Raw genomic sequence first — 16,578 nt, 5'->3', positions numbered from 1 at the left:
ATGGGGAGTCAGATGTATTACAGGCCACAAGCACACGTTGCCAAGTCCACATGAAATGATACCAGGCACCAGGGAGGGGTAACTGACGGCCAACAGGCTGTTTTTCCTCCGGGCACCAGATCAATTAGTCTAGCTTTTGCAACAATCTATTGCAAGTCCTCTCATTGATCTCTATTATTCTCTCAGTTATCATACAAAAAATTCATCAAATAATTTTTGTGGTCCACCCCAAAAATATTTTCTGTCCCCAACCCCCATCAATGTGACCCATCCCTGGACCACACTGACCACAGAGCCTAAAAACTAGTCAGACCACCAAGGCTACCTCCTAAATTCAACATCCCATCCCACTTAGTACTTTGGACTGGAGCCGTATGAATGGATGGAATTAGCCCTTACTTAACGTCCTCCAGGAACTTGTCTAGCTCCAAAGGGGACACATGGGAGTACTTGAGCTGGACACCGGGCCGGTCACCATGTCTGATCTCTGCCATGAGGCCGTTGGGGTCAAAGGACTTGGTCTTTTCCTCGACACAGTTTTCCGGCAGCAGGTCTGCAAACACAGAAGGGTATGTGTCACGTCAACGCTACACCAGTTTGTACACGTGTAGATTACAAAGAATATCCACAGATATCCCCCAAAACATGCCCCTAAAATCCTCAAACGACCAGTGCCTAAAAAGAATGGCACGTGAAATCTTAATTCCTCTCCTGTAGAAATGTCAAGCCCGGGTACCAAATAGTTTTTGCCATCCTGCCATTCAGTGCACACCTTGCCGAACAGACAACTAGTACTCATGCTATGAATTGGCAACTCTCTGACTGCATGCAGGGTTCCTTCAATACTTCAGAGCTGAGGACCGAGGTGGCACTCACATTGGTTGCTGATGAGGCAGTGGGCAGCCAGCAGCTTCAGGGAATGGACCTCGAACAGCACACGGTGAAACAGCAGGTCATGGGCCGTGGGCCTCTGCTTGGGCTCGTGACGCACACACGACTGGGTGAACTCCTGCAGGGGGCAGTAGAATCTGTTAATATCTATTTGACATTTATCTTGAATAGAAGACCTGACCAGGTGACATAACCAGGAAAAACCCTCGGTAGAGACTGGTAAATTGCTCGGCTACTGTGACGTATGCCCGTGCCACGGACGAAAACATGCTGACTCACTCTCATGAGGGGGTCTTCCAGTGATTGGCCGGCGTTTGTAATGGCCTCCTTGGACACAACAGCATCCCCATTAGCCTGGATTTCCAGGACAGCCATCTATTAATAAATAAAGACATTGGTTTATTTATATGGTCTCCATGGTTCGAGGGCCTTTGAGTGTGCCCTCATACCTTCTGTCCCTTATTCCTCCTTCTAGCAGCGGTTTTGCCTGATAGTAAAGTATCAGGATAGTAAAGTTTACTTACTGGGTTGTGTGTTATTTTTCTATGCAGCTATCTTTACATGAACTTAATTTATGTTGCTCCGGGAAAAAGTGTCTTCTAAATATCTATAATGGATATGTGCTGAACATACAGTCTGTACGAGCAGTTAGGCAGCTATAAGACATTTGAGCGCTTTGCACATCTACAGTACAGATATTTGGACATCTACGACCTGGACAATGCAACACGTAGGTTTTTTAAGACGTTAAGAAACGATGGCGGCCGGGTTCTTACTTCCAGGGCGCAGATCCCAAAAGAGAAGATGTCGATTGCATAGTCATCCTCAGCGGCTAGAGATTATGAGAGAGATCAACATTGTAACCAATCAATACAGCATGTATGGTATTAACTACCTAGTCATGGACATTCCACTGTAAACCCATAAAAACATGACACCCAGACCTACTCAAAATATAGGTGCACTTATACAGAGTATTCTACACAGTAAATAGAGGTACTTATATTTATTAATACTTGTTAAGATTAAGACCACCATGGACATCTTTGTTATTTTGTCATAAATATACATACATACATACAGTACTATGCAAAAGTTCTAGGCCACTTTAAAAACAACAATAAATTAAACATACATATATTTTTTTAAATATACAATCTATAACATTGCAGTAAACACAAAGAAACATTAATACAGTAAAAACTAACAAGAACATCAGTATTATGTGTGACCTCCCATAGAATGCAGAACTGAAGCACTTTGTTTTCAAGCAGTCCTGTGTTAAATTATTTTTAACATATTTTGCCTTTTGCATACTTCAACTTGCCCAACGTCCTCAAATATCTTTACGACATTTCTAACCATCTCAATTACCTCATATCAAGTACCTCACTAGACATTACTGTTCATTTCTATTATGTATTTTTCAGTTTATTCCATATTCTTAAGGTTATATAGTGTTTTGCAAGCAAATAAACCCTTCGTTCCCAGATATATAGCCTTCATTTCTTAGGTGGCCCAACACTTTTGCACAATACTGTATGTATTTATTTTACACTTGAAGACAGGATAGTGTCTCAAATTTACATTTTGTCCTGCAAAATGTCAAACTGATGAATAAAATCAATTTATAACAGGAGAAATGCTCAGAAAAAACCCCGCTCACAGCCATATTCAGGAGAGAAAAAGTGCAGGTTCCTTTGCTCTTCACGACTGGGACGGACTTTACCATGAACGCTGGCCTCCGGAAACACTGGGAGGGCGAGACGAACAGCTAGAAAATCAAACCTTGTCCAACAGACCACACGACACATTGTTACTTTCACTGAGAATATGACTGATCCTTAGCACGTTATATGGTTCTTACCATTCACAAACAGCCTGTGCCATACTGTGGAGGGAAAGAACAGAGTATCCAGAATTAACTTCAGTTGCATAGAAAAGGCAACCCTGTCCTACATCCTACCTATGCACACTGGACAGTGCTAAGCCAATGTTCTCCACCCTCTGCAAGACCCCAGGGAACAATCAGTATGCTGCAAACAGGATTTGAACCTCTAGCTACAATGAAAGAGCAGTACTAAAAGTTAGTGACATAGACCACCCTGCCACTCCGGAGTCCCCATTTTTGGTCAATTTTAGTTCATGTATAGGAGTTTGCTAGCATGCGATGATAGCTGTTACAATTTTCCAGACGAGGGTCCCAAGTCACAGTTGAGCTGCTCCTAAAGGTCATGCTACAACAGGGTTCGGTTTAGGTTAGAGTTAGGTGGACATTTTGTGCCGTGTCAGACCTGAGCCAATCTTGATAAGACCATTGTGTTGGATGAAGATGGTGTCACAGGTCAGGTTGCCATGGATGATGGGCGGTTCGCAAGAGTGCAGGTAACTGGTGGCAGATAACACGGCAAATTCAGAAACCGAAACACGACGGGTCTCCAGCTCTGGCCCGGAGTGCTACGGGAGCCACGAGTGGTATGATCAGTATTGGGCTGGAACAAAACTATGTGTATCCCGTTGTAGTCCTCCATGACCAGAGTTGGAGATATCATGTCCTAGAGAAATAGTTTAAACTGCCGTTAAATATAGTGGAATTCTAGAGCTTACCTGAGGGCAGAGAGAATTTGAGTACACCATCGTTTCCACGCCTAGAACACATGAGCGAACGACAGTTAAATGGTTGGATGTGTTCTGTTTTTTTATACTGCTCTGTCAATTCTTGAAAGTATTTGGGTGTTTTGTTCTTTGTTGTTTCTTGAAAATGTGAGAAACACGGGCTTGCATTTCTGCTTGTAAATTGTCCTATGCTAGTGTGTGTGTTACATATAAATGTCTGAAGTGAAAACGTGGGATATGTTGGATGTTTGAGAGCTTAAGAAAGTGGCACAAACTTTAATGTACAATGTCTCACCAAGGTCGTGCTTATGATAGCAAACGTTGCACAACGACAAAGCAAACCTGCAATCTTATTTTGCAGCTAGTACCTTCCTGTTTAAATAGGGTTTAAGAGTTTTCTGTCCCAATTTGTGTCCCAGTGATCGATGGGTGTGCCCCAATGAGACTGAGGCACTGACCTTGACATTCATGGTTTTGTGGTTTTTCTTGGTTTTCTTGAGAAACTGTTTGAGGCTGCCTGAAGACATGTACTCAGTGATAAAAATGACCTGTTAAACAAATATAGGATATCCTATTAGTGCACAGACCAAAGCAAAATAGGCTCGGATTTTGAGACAAACGGAATGACATTTCCAAAACAGTGAGTGAAAAGATTGAGAGAAATACATCTAGAAGACTTACCCGAGCCCGACTCTCTTTCATGTCCAGCCAGTACTTATGGAACTTGACAATATTTGGGTGCTCAACCTGCATCAGGTTCTCAAACATCACCTTAATCTTCTCCTGAAATACAGAATGTTGGGTACAAAATATTGCTGAAAAATACACTTTATTAACCACTGACTCTTTACTGGACTCTGTAGAATGGCAATACATCCCATTTAACATATAGGAAGTAACAACAGAAACACTTTAACAAATAGCACCTTATTTACTGTACATTAAACACAACTCAAACATATGAGCACTCGTCAAATTTTGCGCACAAGGAAATAAGGTGCTATTTGAGACACACCCCCGTCTACCTTTGCCGTACCTCCTGTGCCTTGAACACCTTCCTGTCACAGAAGAGAACCTCGTTCCACACCACCTCCACTCCCTCCTCAGTGTCCATGGCCAGCGATGCACTCTCAACGCCTGGGACATTACCTTGACTGATCTGCAGGGGGAGACAAAGGCACACAAGATAACTTGTTAGTCCTGCAGATACCATGACTGAGAAAGAAACAAGCATTCATATGGAATTTAGCACTTCGCTATTGTGAATCATTTACATGTTTTCAAGCCAGCCATGCTCTCTATATCCGCTAAATGTCCCTGGATTTAGCATGATCTTGTCCAGGGTGGATTCCCATCTGTGTTGCGAAGACATGCATACCTACAGTGGATATAAAAAGTCTAAACACCCATGTTAAAATGCATGGTTCTTGTGATGTAAAAGAATAGGACAAAGATAAATCATGTCGGAACTTTTTCCACCTATAATGTGACCTTTAACGTGTACAATTCAATTGGAAAACAAACTGAAAACTTTGAGGGAAAAAAAAGAAAAGAACAAAACTCACAATAACCTGGTTGTGTAAGTGCCCACACCCTTAAAATTATACTTTGTTGAAACACCTTTTGATTTTATTACAGCACTCAGTCTTTTTGGGAATGAGTCTATTAGCATGGCATATCTTGACGTGGAAATATTTGCCCACACTTCTTTGCAAAAGCACTCCAAATCTGTGAGATTGCGAGGACATCTCCTGTGCACATCCCTCTTCAGATCATCTCACAGATGTTCAATTGGATTCAGGTCTTGGCTCTGCCTGGGCCATTCCAAAACGTTAATCTTCTTCTGGTGAAGCCATGCTTTTGTGGATTTGAATGTCTCTGTTGTGCCATATTTTCTCCACTTGATGATGACAGTCTTCACTGTGTTGCATGGTATATCTAATGCTTTGGAAATTCTTTCGTGCCCTTCTCCTGACTTATAACTTTCAACAATGTGATCCTTCTGATGCTTTGAAAGCTCTCTGCGGACCATGGCTTTTGCTCTGAGATGCAACTAAGAAAATGTCAGGAAAATCCTACTAGAACAGCTGAACTTTATTTGTGATTAATCAGAGTCCCTTTAAATGATGGCAGGTGTGTAATGACTTCTATTTAACATGAGTTTGAATGTGGTTAATTCTGAACACAGCCACATCCCCAGTTATAAGAGGGTGTGCACACTTATGCAACCAGGTTATTGTAAGGTTTTTATTTTTCATTTTTCCCCCTCTAAGATTTCAGTTTGTTTTTCAATTTAATTGTTCACATTATAGTTCATATTAACAGTGGAAAAACGTTTGACAAGATTTATCTTGGTTTCATTCTTTTACATCACAAAAACCTGGCATTTTACCAGGGGTGTGTAGATTTTTATATCCACTGTATTTCAAATTCTAGTGGATACTGGTTGCCATTCATTAAATGGAAGGATATGGATCTCATGTAAAACAAATATTCATAGCACTGCCACATCTGACTGCTAAAAACCTGCTGCCCCAACCATCTGTCTCGTGACGATGTAAAAAGAGGATCACAGATTCTGTCGATGTGAAGACAAAGCGCGACAGCAGGATGAGGGGAGGGGGATGGGACAGAGAGCAGAAGACAGGGTTTGAGAATAGGGGATTGGGAGACGGGATGAGGGAAAGAGAGCGAGGGATCGGGAGCGTGTACGTGGGATGGGAGGTGAACAAGAGTTTGAGATGGGAAGATAGAAAGAGAGGCTGCTGGGAGCATGTGCTGTTATCAGACGTGTGAGGACACTGAGTCAGGGAAAAGGGCAGACTGACTCAGAGCGGAGCAGCCAGCTCTATGTCTGTGTTCCCGAGTTTGGCAGAGCAAACAGGGACAGACGAGCCTTGGGCTCCCATCCCTTCCGCCTCAGAGGAACGGGGAGGACGCATTATCTCAGGACTGAGACTACCGCTCGGCCCGGGAGACAATCAGAGCACGGCCAGTAGCCTGCTTGTAGCTCAGATGCTGAACCGGGCACAAAAGAGCTACCGTGTCTTAACCCCCCCCCGAAGTAGAGATAACCCAAAAGAGCGGTCAGATTCGTTTTCATAGGCACATTTGGGAAATTCAAGAGCTCACACATACACATGGATTCTAAATGGCCTTTCAACACTGTTAATACATTTAAAAAAACACACCCAATGCCCCATACTGGGTCCACTGTCATGTACACAGCCCTGATGACAACAGCCTGCCACACTGGCATCCGGCCAGGCTGCTTTGGCCCACACTCGGCCAAGTGAGACAGTGATACCACAATGAGACGCCTTTAATACCACAGATATGTCCCTGGCGACGGCAAACCAATATCTGGGCAGTGCGCGTAGTTAAAATGACATTTAAAACACAGTCGTCTTGCGCAACCTGCAGTGTGATTCCGATACTCTCCCATTTTCTCTCACTGGAAGCGCAGAGTAATGGGGCTGCAGAAGGGAGATGATATTATAATCTGTCTCTATGTTCTACTCCCACTCAGCAAGGGATGATAATCTGATTATGGGGCTTTAGCGGCCAGGAAGTAGGAATAAAATGCTCTGACATACTGGCTGCCTGGGGATTCTACAGTCTCTGAGCAAAAACATATCGTTACACAGGGACTCATGTCTGGGTGCCAAAGTGTTACGAAACAGCTATTCCCCTGTGCTGGAGTTCTTCCTGTGAGTTTGGGGGAGTTTTTTGCTAGGGTGAAATGAGTAAACAGGCTGTGATTGGCTGTTTAAGGGAGGTGGGTTGAGGGTGGGAAAGAAGACATGGTTGACCAAAAAATAAAAAATATCAACCCTGTGGTTTGGATGATCATTCAGACTATAGATAACAGGAAATTTGTCTTAATCTGTTCCGTAGACTTGCTGTTTTTTTGAAGGTCAATTTTAGAAATGCAGTTCAAAACGCTTGTTTATAGACATTAACGTGAAGCTCCTTTCTAATGAAAACGGCAACTGGTTGAAAATAGTTTAGATAGCTTTCAGTTATGTTAATAAATATGGATAAAAATGAACACAAATAATGCCAAGCCAAGCAGCAAAGAAAGCTTGCAGGAAACGTAAACTTGTCAAGTGTAGTTAAAAAGGTTTAAACATTTCACATTTTAAATTTCTAGTGGGATTTGTCCTCATGAAAAAATGTATGTACCTCTACAAATTTTTTTATCTGTGAATACTCATTCACGTTTGTTTTTGCTGCGGGATTATTGCTATAATTACTGATAGACGGTCAGCCACATGTAAGCCTTGGCCTGTGACTGTCTGAGCCCTAGTGATCAAGTCAGATTACCCACAATCCTCTGGCCTGGGGCATAACCTATAGGCCACACCTTTGACACACACTGTCAAAGTGGGGAGGGGAGTCCGAATGGGGGGCCAATGCGCAAACTAAGCTACATTCACAGTAGATGTAAATAGGCTAGCGAAAAGCACAGCCTCATCCATAATGCCACAGTCATCTCTGTAGCCTTTAGTGCATTACTTTTGCTCAGAGCCGAGGCCAAAACAAGTGCCCTGTAAGGGGAATAGGAACCCATTCAGAAGCAGATGACCGAGGATCAGATCTCAAGACCTCCCTGGACATAACCTGATTAGAAACGTACTGACGGGAATCCCAATGCCGGAGCAGTCGGCATTGCACAGGAGGCTGACGATATGTGAAAGCTCATCCACACGTGGCACAGAGCCATCTTATTGTCCGTGGGTGTGAGGGACGGGGTGTCAGAATTAGTGTGCCGAGCCTGACAGGAAACAAAGGACAGAGGCAGGATTAGGGCGAGGGGGAAAGGGCTTCTAGAGTGTGGCGGCTCGTCGCTATCTATAGCCTCGCGGCAGGTACCTCCGTCTCTACACTGTTAATCTACGCTGTAGCCGAGAACAAATGAAAGATTGCCTTTGTCTCAGAGGGGCACAATACATGTGCGCGCGGATCATGACAGTAACAAAGAACTCGGTCTGCCCTCCTCCCTCTCCATCTACTCCTACGCCAGTGGAGAAACCAGTCGCCGTCTCGGGTGTAGGCCTGTTGCACCGCTGAATCTGGTTACATCAGCTTAAAATTAGCCGTAGACTTAATACAGGCCGGTGCCGCACCTACACCATCGTCACTGCGGTGCGGCCGTACTGTGGCGCGCTGTGTGTACACGAGGGCGGGCATTTCCCTGGCTCTCTGCCTTCTCTCCCACGATGAGAAGCAGAGCACGGATCAAAGCCCTGCAGACGCCTCGGCTGCGGAGACTGACTGGGGATGTGAAGCACAAAAGAACTGCGTCTCCCGATACCCCTGGCTATGCAGATATGGAAAACTGGGTGGGGATGTGCAGAGCCCTTTGTGTTTCGGTGGTTCGGTGATTTCACTAAAGACAATGTGTGGATGACAGGAACCGCACATCTAGTGTTTAGTCTTTAACGGCAAATAGAGCTAAAAAAATATATAACACTAGGAACCAAGCAACTTTAATATTTGCTAATTAAACAGAAAAACTATTCTGTGACATTTCAGTAGTCATCACTGAGCACAGCCCATTGTAAAGCTTGTGTTTCACCAGGAGAAAAGGCACATTGCCAGGACCTCCTATCAATTACTAAGACCCCCTGCCTAACCCCAACCCTCTGGGGACCTTCACAATCTGGTCTGATTACCGTGAATTCAACCGCCCTTCAAAACTCTGTATGAGACACCCGCTGCAAATCTATGGCACATTGTGTGTGGCCAGTGTCTGTGAATCACACGAATAGGACCACCCCTCCTGTGCCAACTTGCAAACAAGCCCATTGGAGTCATGCCGGTTGAAAATTATAACCAACATTTGACTTCTGCAAAGTCTGTAACCTGAAACTCCTCCAATTAATAGCTCTGAAGAGATTTCTTTACTCTCATTTAGAAGCATTTAACAAAATGTATTAGCCAGGTTATCTTTGCAACTTCACCAAAGAATGTCCTGGCATTTTGTCAATGGCTGTCAAGGTCATTTCACATAGAAGACGGTGTCCCTTCATGATACTTTATTAGAGAGAGAAGCTCACATCGAGTTTCACTTTTTAATTTTCTTAGAGGCCATGTCAAGGATGGACGGCAGAAAAGCTGGAGGGGCCTGGATATATTACATCCGGAGTCACTAGAACCAAATCTGCAGTCAAAACACTGATGGAAGAAGCCTTTTGATTGAGCATTACTAGATGTGAAGACCGCAAGATTCCGCCATCATTCCCCAAACAGCAAGACAGTCTAATTTTGGAGACATTGACGCCACTCCATTCAACCACTTGAAAAACTAAAAACGGCCCTTTTACTGGCACAACATAGGCTTTGGAGTCGTACCAAAAGCAAAGAAATACATATTTCGAAGATTTCTTTTCTCCAAGTGTCCACTTCTCGGTGCATTGTTCTGTTTCTAGTACCAGGGTTACAGGACTACACTAGTCACATTGTCTTTTCTGATGTCAGCCTTGTGTCTTTCCCTGTGACAAAGCGATCTATTCACAGCATCAGAAGTGGGAGAGAAATGGCTAAAACACGGTCACTTTGTAGAGGTTAGAAGTCTGGTCTAGGATGTGAGAAGCATTTGAACAAGTCTTAAACTGCCTCCACATAAGCCATTATGCTCAGTATGGCAAGTGGAAAGAATCTGTTGTCACCTCAGAGTCCTCAGAGAAGAGTGCGGCGGTCGGTATCCTGGCTTGTGAATACATTATCCCTGTGTGTGTGTGTGTTCCTTGCTAACAGTGTCATCTTAGTAGTCTAAGACTCACTAGTCACACCCAGAACAGATTACAGCCGTCCTTGCAGCTTAGACTGAGGAAAATATAAAGCGGTCGGGAGGAAAGGAGTAATTTGACCCCTAACCTGCAAGTTTCTTTCTTTCTTCACGGTCAATGTCTTGAGTTTGGACCTCAGGAGATAAGGCGCTCTGGAAGAAGAAAGCACAAGGCCAAAGAAGAACACGCACTGCCACAGGAACATTCTGGCACTCACTAGCAGTGTAGCCTGACAGGACTGTCAGTATGACACACAAAGCCATTATTTGATTACTTTATTCGAATATTTTGATCTAGAGTCTACATGTTGCTCTAGGACCCTTCAACACGATGCTTCAGCCCTACAGTGCAGATAATTAAAAATATGTGGCCCCATTGAAGCACCTTCATCACCAGCACCAGGTCACCTGATGAAAATACAACTGTCATCAATATTAAGTAGAATACAGGCTTAGTCTGAAAAGGCACAGTAACCTGTCTGACGCGACCCACGTGACTCACAGCGTAGGGAGAGCTGTGACCTCTGGACATGGGGCCTATTGTGACCACAATGGTCGCTCAGAAAATGTTTCAGTGATTTAATTGGTTCTTATTTATTATCTTTTTGCATGTGCCTCCTCATCAATTCGCTACTGCAGAGATTCTGGAGGTAAATCCGACAGTTTGGTTACGTGGGGCGGCACTTTGGTAAGACACCGTTTCAGTAGTTCAGTTTCCAACTGGGATATCCAACTCTCAGTGCACATCTCCTTCATTCAATGCCTCTGACCAATATCAAAACACCCTGCCCAGACTCTTTGAGTCAGATGTGAGTAGCTCATCAATACAATACAGTTAGAGTTGAGAAAGGGTGATCATTCATACTGTAACCCTGCTGAACTCTGTGACCCAGAGAACTCTGTGAACTCTGTGACCCATCACTAACCACACCCCCGCGCCTCTCAGGGACCTTGTTGCAATACTCTCTTTTACTACTCAGACACTCTGACACTGCCTTGCAAAGCCTAATAATGGACGTTTTCAGTTGTTAAAGGTACGTTTCTACCTCAGGAACCTCACTGCTGCCATCCATGCCTTTCAGTTGCACATAACACCTTGTACATTCAATTTGCCTTTTTGCACATTTAGAATTGCCATTGTGCCTGCATTTTTACAGTTGTTACATACGCATGTCTACCTCTGGACATCATCGGTGCTATCTCTGCATCTCAGGTGCACAGGCTACCTTAATACTTAATCACTCTTTCATTTGCACATCTTGAATAAGCCATTTTGTAATTGACCCTGTGAATAAAGTGTGTTATCGGCCAGTCTCCAAAAGGTGTCGACTGACACTCCTGCTGTGCCAACTAAACGCTAATGAGACTGAACTGTTTTTAATGAAGCAAACATTCCCTAAATCAAAGGAGGGGTTTTCATCGTTCCAGTCCTCACAGGATTCCCATACACCAAACATAATAGGAGATCTAAATATAGATGGTCTGGAGTGGATTATTGCAGACAGTCAATGGGGGCAACGATTATCATCACATATCCAGGGACATTCACAGGCATTCAATTAAAATTTGGATCACAGCGTTTCACTGAAATTCCATGGAAGAATGTAACACCTGTAGAGTTGCCAAAGTCCTCTTGGTGGCCTCTCTGCCTAGTGCCCTTTTTTCCAATACTCAGTATTTGAGGACGTCACATTTAGACAGATTCACAGTTGTGCCATATTCTCTCCATTTCTTAATAATGGACTTCACTGAGGTCATGTGAAACACCTTGCATAATTGCACAAATGTTGACTCAACTAATTGGATTTAGTTGAATTGGATTCAACTAATTACGTGACTTCTAAAGACAACTGGTTGCACCATAGTTCATTCTTGTGTCACAACAAACGGGTGGAACACTTACACAAATGATTATGTTTTATATTTAGAACAATTTGCTGATTTTATTTTTCACCTTGACATTAAGGACTTCTCCTTATTAATCTCCTAATTAAATGCATTCTGATTTCATGTTGGAACACAAAATGTGGAAAGTCCAAGGGGGTGAACACCTTTGAGAGCCACTGTAACTACACAGATTGGTCAGAACATCTTCCATTCAATTTCTCTGCAGAAAAATTTACCTACCTGGGGTAGATACAGGTCTATGAATATACCTAAGAATTTGACTCCCTATTCAAAGCAATCTTCCCTTCTAATAGACCAACTGAAAGCAAACCACTTTTTTGGAAGCCCTCCAACGAACTGGCTTGGAAGAGCTCATGCCATTAACTAATATGAATAGAATTAGTCAACTCGGGGGCTTGCCATATGTGGCCAGAACACCACGGCTTAAGGCCTGTGTCCAGGCACTCCACACCCCTTCAGACTTCAATATATTGTGATTTTGACCTTGGTTTAAAACAGGGATAATCAACTCAGGGCTCTACACGTTTCCTGAAAAACAATGCAACTCTATGGAAGGTAATTGTTGTCCCTTATATAATGTGTGGGAAGTGTATAAAGATCAGTGTCACTGTTGTCCTATTAAATGATATGGATATCTGTTGACTGCATACCACTTTTAGCTGCCTTCACCAATCACCATACAAAGTGAACTACGCCATCCACCAAGGCAGGAAACAAAGCAAAATCAAGTCAAGTAAAGTTATATATGAAGCACATTTAAAAATAAAAAATATTTTTTATTATCAAACAGATACTTATACTCTCCAAAACCGTGAACAGTATTTCATGACAGAAGGCCAAGAAGGACTTCCATTTTGATTATTATCTTCGGGTGGAAATCTGGCATTGGTCTGCTAAGAACATACAGCCCTTTTGGGCTAAACATATTAATTTGCACATTAACAATACTGGCAAAGTCATCCCCAAGAAAAAATGGCAGGTTTACCAAACAAAGATGGCGAGCGTTGAAAGACATTTTTGATTTTCGGGGAACAAAAACAGTCTGATTCCAGGAAAAAGGATTAGAACTGGGTGAGACTCCACAACACAGCCAGTCAGTAGGTTGATCGGGCAGCAAGACTAATGGGATGTGTGTTTGCTTTAACTTTAATCTGGCACCTGTCCCACCCCTTAAAAACATCTGGGATTTACTTTGTTCCTGGAGAGACTTATTAGAGCCTGGCTAAGTCTACCCATGTATTAAGGTTCTCCATAAAGAGGGCTAATGGCTGCCCACTTCATTACCAATTCGTCGTACTTCATTACCAAAGGCTCCTAAAGAAGCAGTGAGCAGGAAGAACAAAAGCATCTCTGAGCGTAAACGCCACAGGTAAACCTCAAAGATCCAATATGTACACCTTGCCAGGCCTGGATGGCAACAACTTGGCTTGACCTGCTTAGTGAAGACATTGTTCACACTATTTAACAGAGACGGACAGTTACTGTAAGAAAAACCTGCTTAGACCGTGTTTGTTGGCATGCTAGAAATGAACGTTGGAACCATCCAACGCATTACCTCCAACAGCTTTATCACGTTTCAAAAATAAAGGATTTGAAAATGTAATTGTACAAAAAAGGGACAGAGCATTTCATACATATAGTGGTGAAAGTTTACAGCCTCTGCACAATATCGTTGTGCTTCTATAAATACAGATACATTGATGAAAAAATGTCAGAGGTATTTATAACCTTTTAATTAGTTATCTTGCTGAGCTTGTTAAGTTGACCCCATGCTGAGACAGGAAGTGGGAGAGTATATGGGAAAGAAACAATAACAGTTGCAGGGTCAATGACAGTGCAGGGTTTGTACAAATTATGAAAGTTGGGCATCTTTTGGGATTTGGGTCAATTACATTTAAAATCCAGTCAATAGTAAAGTTAAACCAAATTCCATATTGATTTTTTCAATTTGAAAAGCAATGAAGTAAAAAAGGAATTTGTGTAGTTCCTGAATCGACTCGAATTATGGAATTGACCCCAATCCTGGTATCCGTTGGGTTAATGAACTGGCTATTTCAGGGAGGTGGTATAAAGAATGGGCAACACACTGAACAGAGAGTGAAACTGACAGCTGTGAAAATCAATTTGCTTTAGCAAATTGCTAACATCTGTATGTTGGCTAAAAGCTAATATAAATAGATTGTGTAAAAAAAAAAAAAATCTAGATTTTGCTGCTACATTTGAGGTATGGAATTGGAAGTTACAAGGTAACTTGGAAAAATGCCTAATAAACTTGGTCCAACAGCAATAACCCATTAAATCCCAAAATATACGTTTGTTTTCCTAAAATATAAACGTAAACAAACAGTGTGTAGCCTCATAACATGGTTTACTGTACATTTTTCCATTTTCTAGACAGATCCCTCCACTTTTCACCAAAACAGACAGCTTTGTTAGTGTTTCCGTTACGGGTTTAGTTATAAGGTGTACTGCATAAGCTATGGCCAACATACAGTGACTTTAGAAATTAGACCATTCACTTTTTCCACATTGTTGTGTTAGACTTAATTTATAATGATTCTGCCTTCCATCTACACACACAACACTCCATAATAACAAAGCGAAGGCACATTTCTTTATTTTTTTTACATGTACCAAATAATTACAAATAAAAAACTAAAATATGTCAAGTACATAAGTATCCAAAACCTTTATTCAGTACTTCTGTCTTGTCTGTCTTGCCACTCAAACAAAATGGCTTGACTGATGGACTGCTGCAGAAACAGTTGTCCTTCCGGTTGGTTCTCCAATCTGCAGAGAATCTCTGAAGATCTGTTAGGGTGGCTATTGGGTCATTGGTCACCTCCCTGACCAACGCCCTTCTTACCCAGTTACTTGCCCGGTGGTTCCTTCTTCCATATCACAATGATGGAACCCACAGTGCTCCTGGGAATGTTTACAGCTTAAGCAATTTTTTTCAGAAGGGAAATCCAAACTCTTCCAACCAGTAATTCTGGAAAACCGGCAAAGTTTTGGAAAGTTAACAGAATTTTTTAACACTACCTGGAACACGTATGGCAGGGTCATGTTTGCCATGCAAATGTGCCCAGCAGACCTTCTAAGAAAATAATAAACACATTCGATTTTGGGGTTAAAGGTGCATGGCATACACAGGTTTTGGTGTATAGTCTTTTTTTCTGGGGGATTTTTTTTTTTGAAGTTTTGAATGTGAATGCTTTATTGGCTTTGTGTGGTCTTCTGTTTTATTTCTTTTTCGCTAGTAGGTTCAGGTTATGACCATTCCCCTTCCTGTAGGCCGTTTAATCCTTTAAGGCTGCTGTTCGGGGGAAGGGGTAGCCTTTGGATTCAATAAGGAGATTGCAAGGCTGTATTTCTTCAAGCTGTTTTAACATCCTCCCAGATATAACCCTGTTGATATGTAATTGATGCCTTTCCACTATAAAAAAAACCTGCAAAAACTATACATCCACTTCAATGTCCTGTTAAAAACAGTGTCTTGTCTGTTTCAGCCCATCACAGTATAATGTGAATAAGCTTTCAAGGCAGCGAAGCAGAACACATTGGGAGCTTGTCCCCATTCCCTAGGTTTGACAGAAGGACTCATACAGCTGCAAGTCAACGACATGCTGTTGCTCAAAACCAGACTTCCCAACAGCTATACAGGACTAACAGTAAACGCCTTGTGTCCTGTCCTTCTTTCTAACTGTGACTGAATGGATATCGCCAACACTTACATGAGTCATGACATTTCTTCTCTTTGTTGCGCCACTCAGCAAATTACCAGAAGCAACTTTTATATAGAAAGTCTCCATCCGATTTTCAACACGCAAGATGGAAATCAATATTTATTAGACTTAACCATCGCAGAGGAAAGGAAACTAAGCTTTCTTTCTCCATACTGTCAACAACAACAGGAGAATTAGGATCAGTAGATGCATTAAGGCTTTAAATTATGCAAATCCTAATGGCTCCTGTTAGTAGTAATGTGCATTTTGCCATATTTGTTTCTACTCGAAGATTATGTTGAAATGAAAGAAGTAGAATGAAGGTTAATCAATCAACCATATAAAATAAGGCAAACATTTCTCCTCTTAAACAACTGTAGGCCAATGGGTGATGTTTGAGTTCAGACATTGAGAACCACACCGGTGGCCCTCTTCAAGTGCCTGGTGACACTTAAGTAGATCCAAGTTGGCAGGGAAGTCATGGCATTTCAACAACAGGGAACCCTACGGACAAGTGATGCAGGAGGCTCAGTGATTTCCTTGAAGATTCTTTCTCATGCCAGCTCACCTGTTAGGCAGAGTGTAGGAGGTTAAAGACACGTGCTGCTCCATTTCCCATGACAGGAGTGGAAAATGCTGACGGAT

General features: G+C 42.4%; 1 protein-coding gene across 3 annotated transcripts in view; it reads right to left on the bottom strand.

The window, feature by feature from the left end:
• Positions 1 to 16,578, bottom strand: part of nrbp2b (nuclear receptor binding protein 2b) — a 32,560-nt gene that overhangs the window by 4,026 nt on the left and 11,956 nt on the right. Inside the window, exons 1-12 of one of the 3 annotated variants that reach the window (XM_020041971.2) lie at positions 10,390 to 10,810; positions 4,544 to 4,666; positions 4,189 to 4,290; positions 3,966 to 4,055; positions 3,499 to 3,539; positions 3,186 to 3,280; positions 2,759 to 2,782; positions 2,558 to 2,665; positions 1,668 to 1,723; positions 1,171 to 1,266; positions 877 to 1,009; positions 400 to 553 (exon numbers count right to left, since the gene is read on the bottom strand). In XM_020041971.2, the coding sequence (XP_019897530.2) occupies positions 400 to 553; positions 877 to 1,009; positions 1,171 to 1,266; positions 1,668 to 1,723; positions 2,558 to 2,665; positions 2,759 to 2,782; positions 3,186 to 3,280; positions 3,499 to 3,539; positions 3,966 to 4,055; positions 4,189 to 4,290; positions 4,544 to 4,666; positions 10,390 to 10,506 (1,139 nt within the window). In that variant the 5' untranslated portion in view covers positions 10,507 to 10,810. Of the gene's footprint in view, positions 1 to 399; positions 554 to 876; positions 1,010 to 1,170; positions 1,267 to 1,667; positions 1,724 to 2,557; positions 2,666 to 2,758; positions 2,783 to 3,185; positions 3,281 to 3,498; positions 3,540 to 3,965; positions 4,056 to 4,188; positions 4,291 to 4,543; positions 4,667 to 10,389; positions 10,811 to 16,578 lie in introns of those variants that run through there. The other 2 variants (XM_010885505.4, XM_010885506.4) reach the window with 2 other exon arrangements.

This window comes from Esox lucius, chromosome 21 (assembly GCF_011004845.1).
Source record: "Esox lucius isolate fEsoLuc1 chromosome 21, fEsoLuc1.pri, whole genome shotgun sequence".
In the NCBI taxonomy this organism is placed as follows: domain Eukaryota; kingdom Metazoa; phylum Chordata; class Actinopteri; order Esociformes; family Esocidae; genus Esox; species Esox lucius.
The sequence above is the reverse complement of the archived record's forward strand: the minus strand, read 5'-3'. Positions and strand labels throughout refer to the sequence as shown.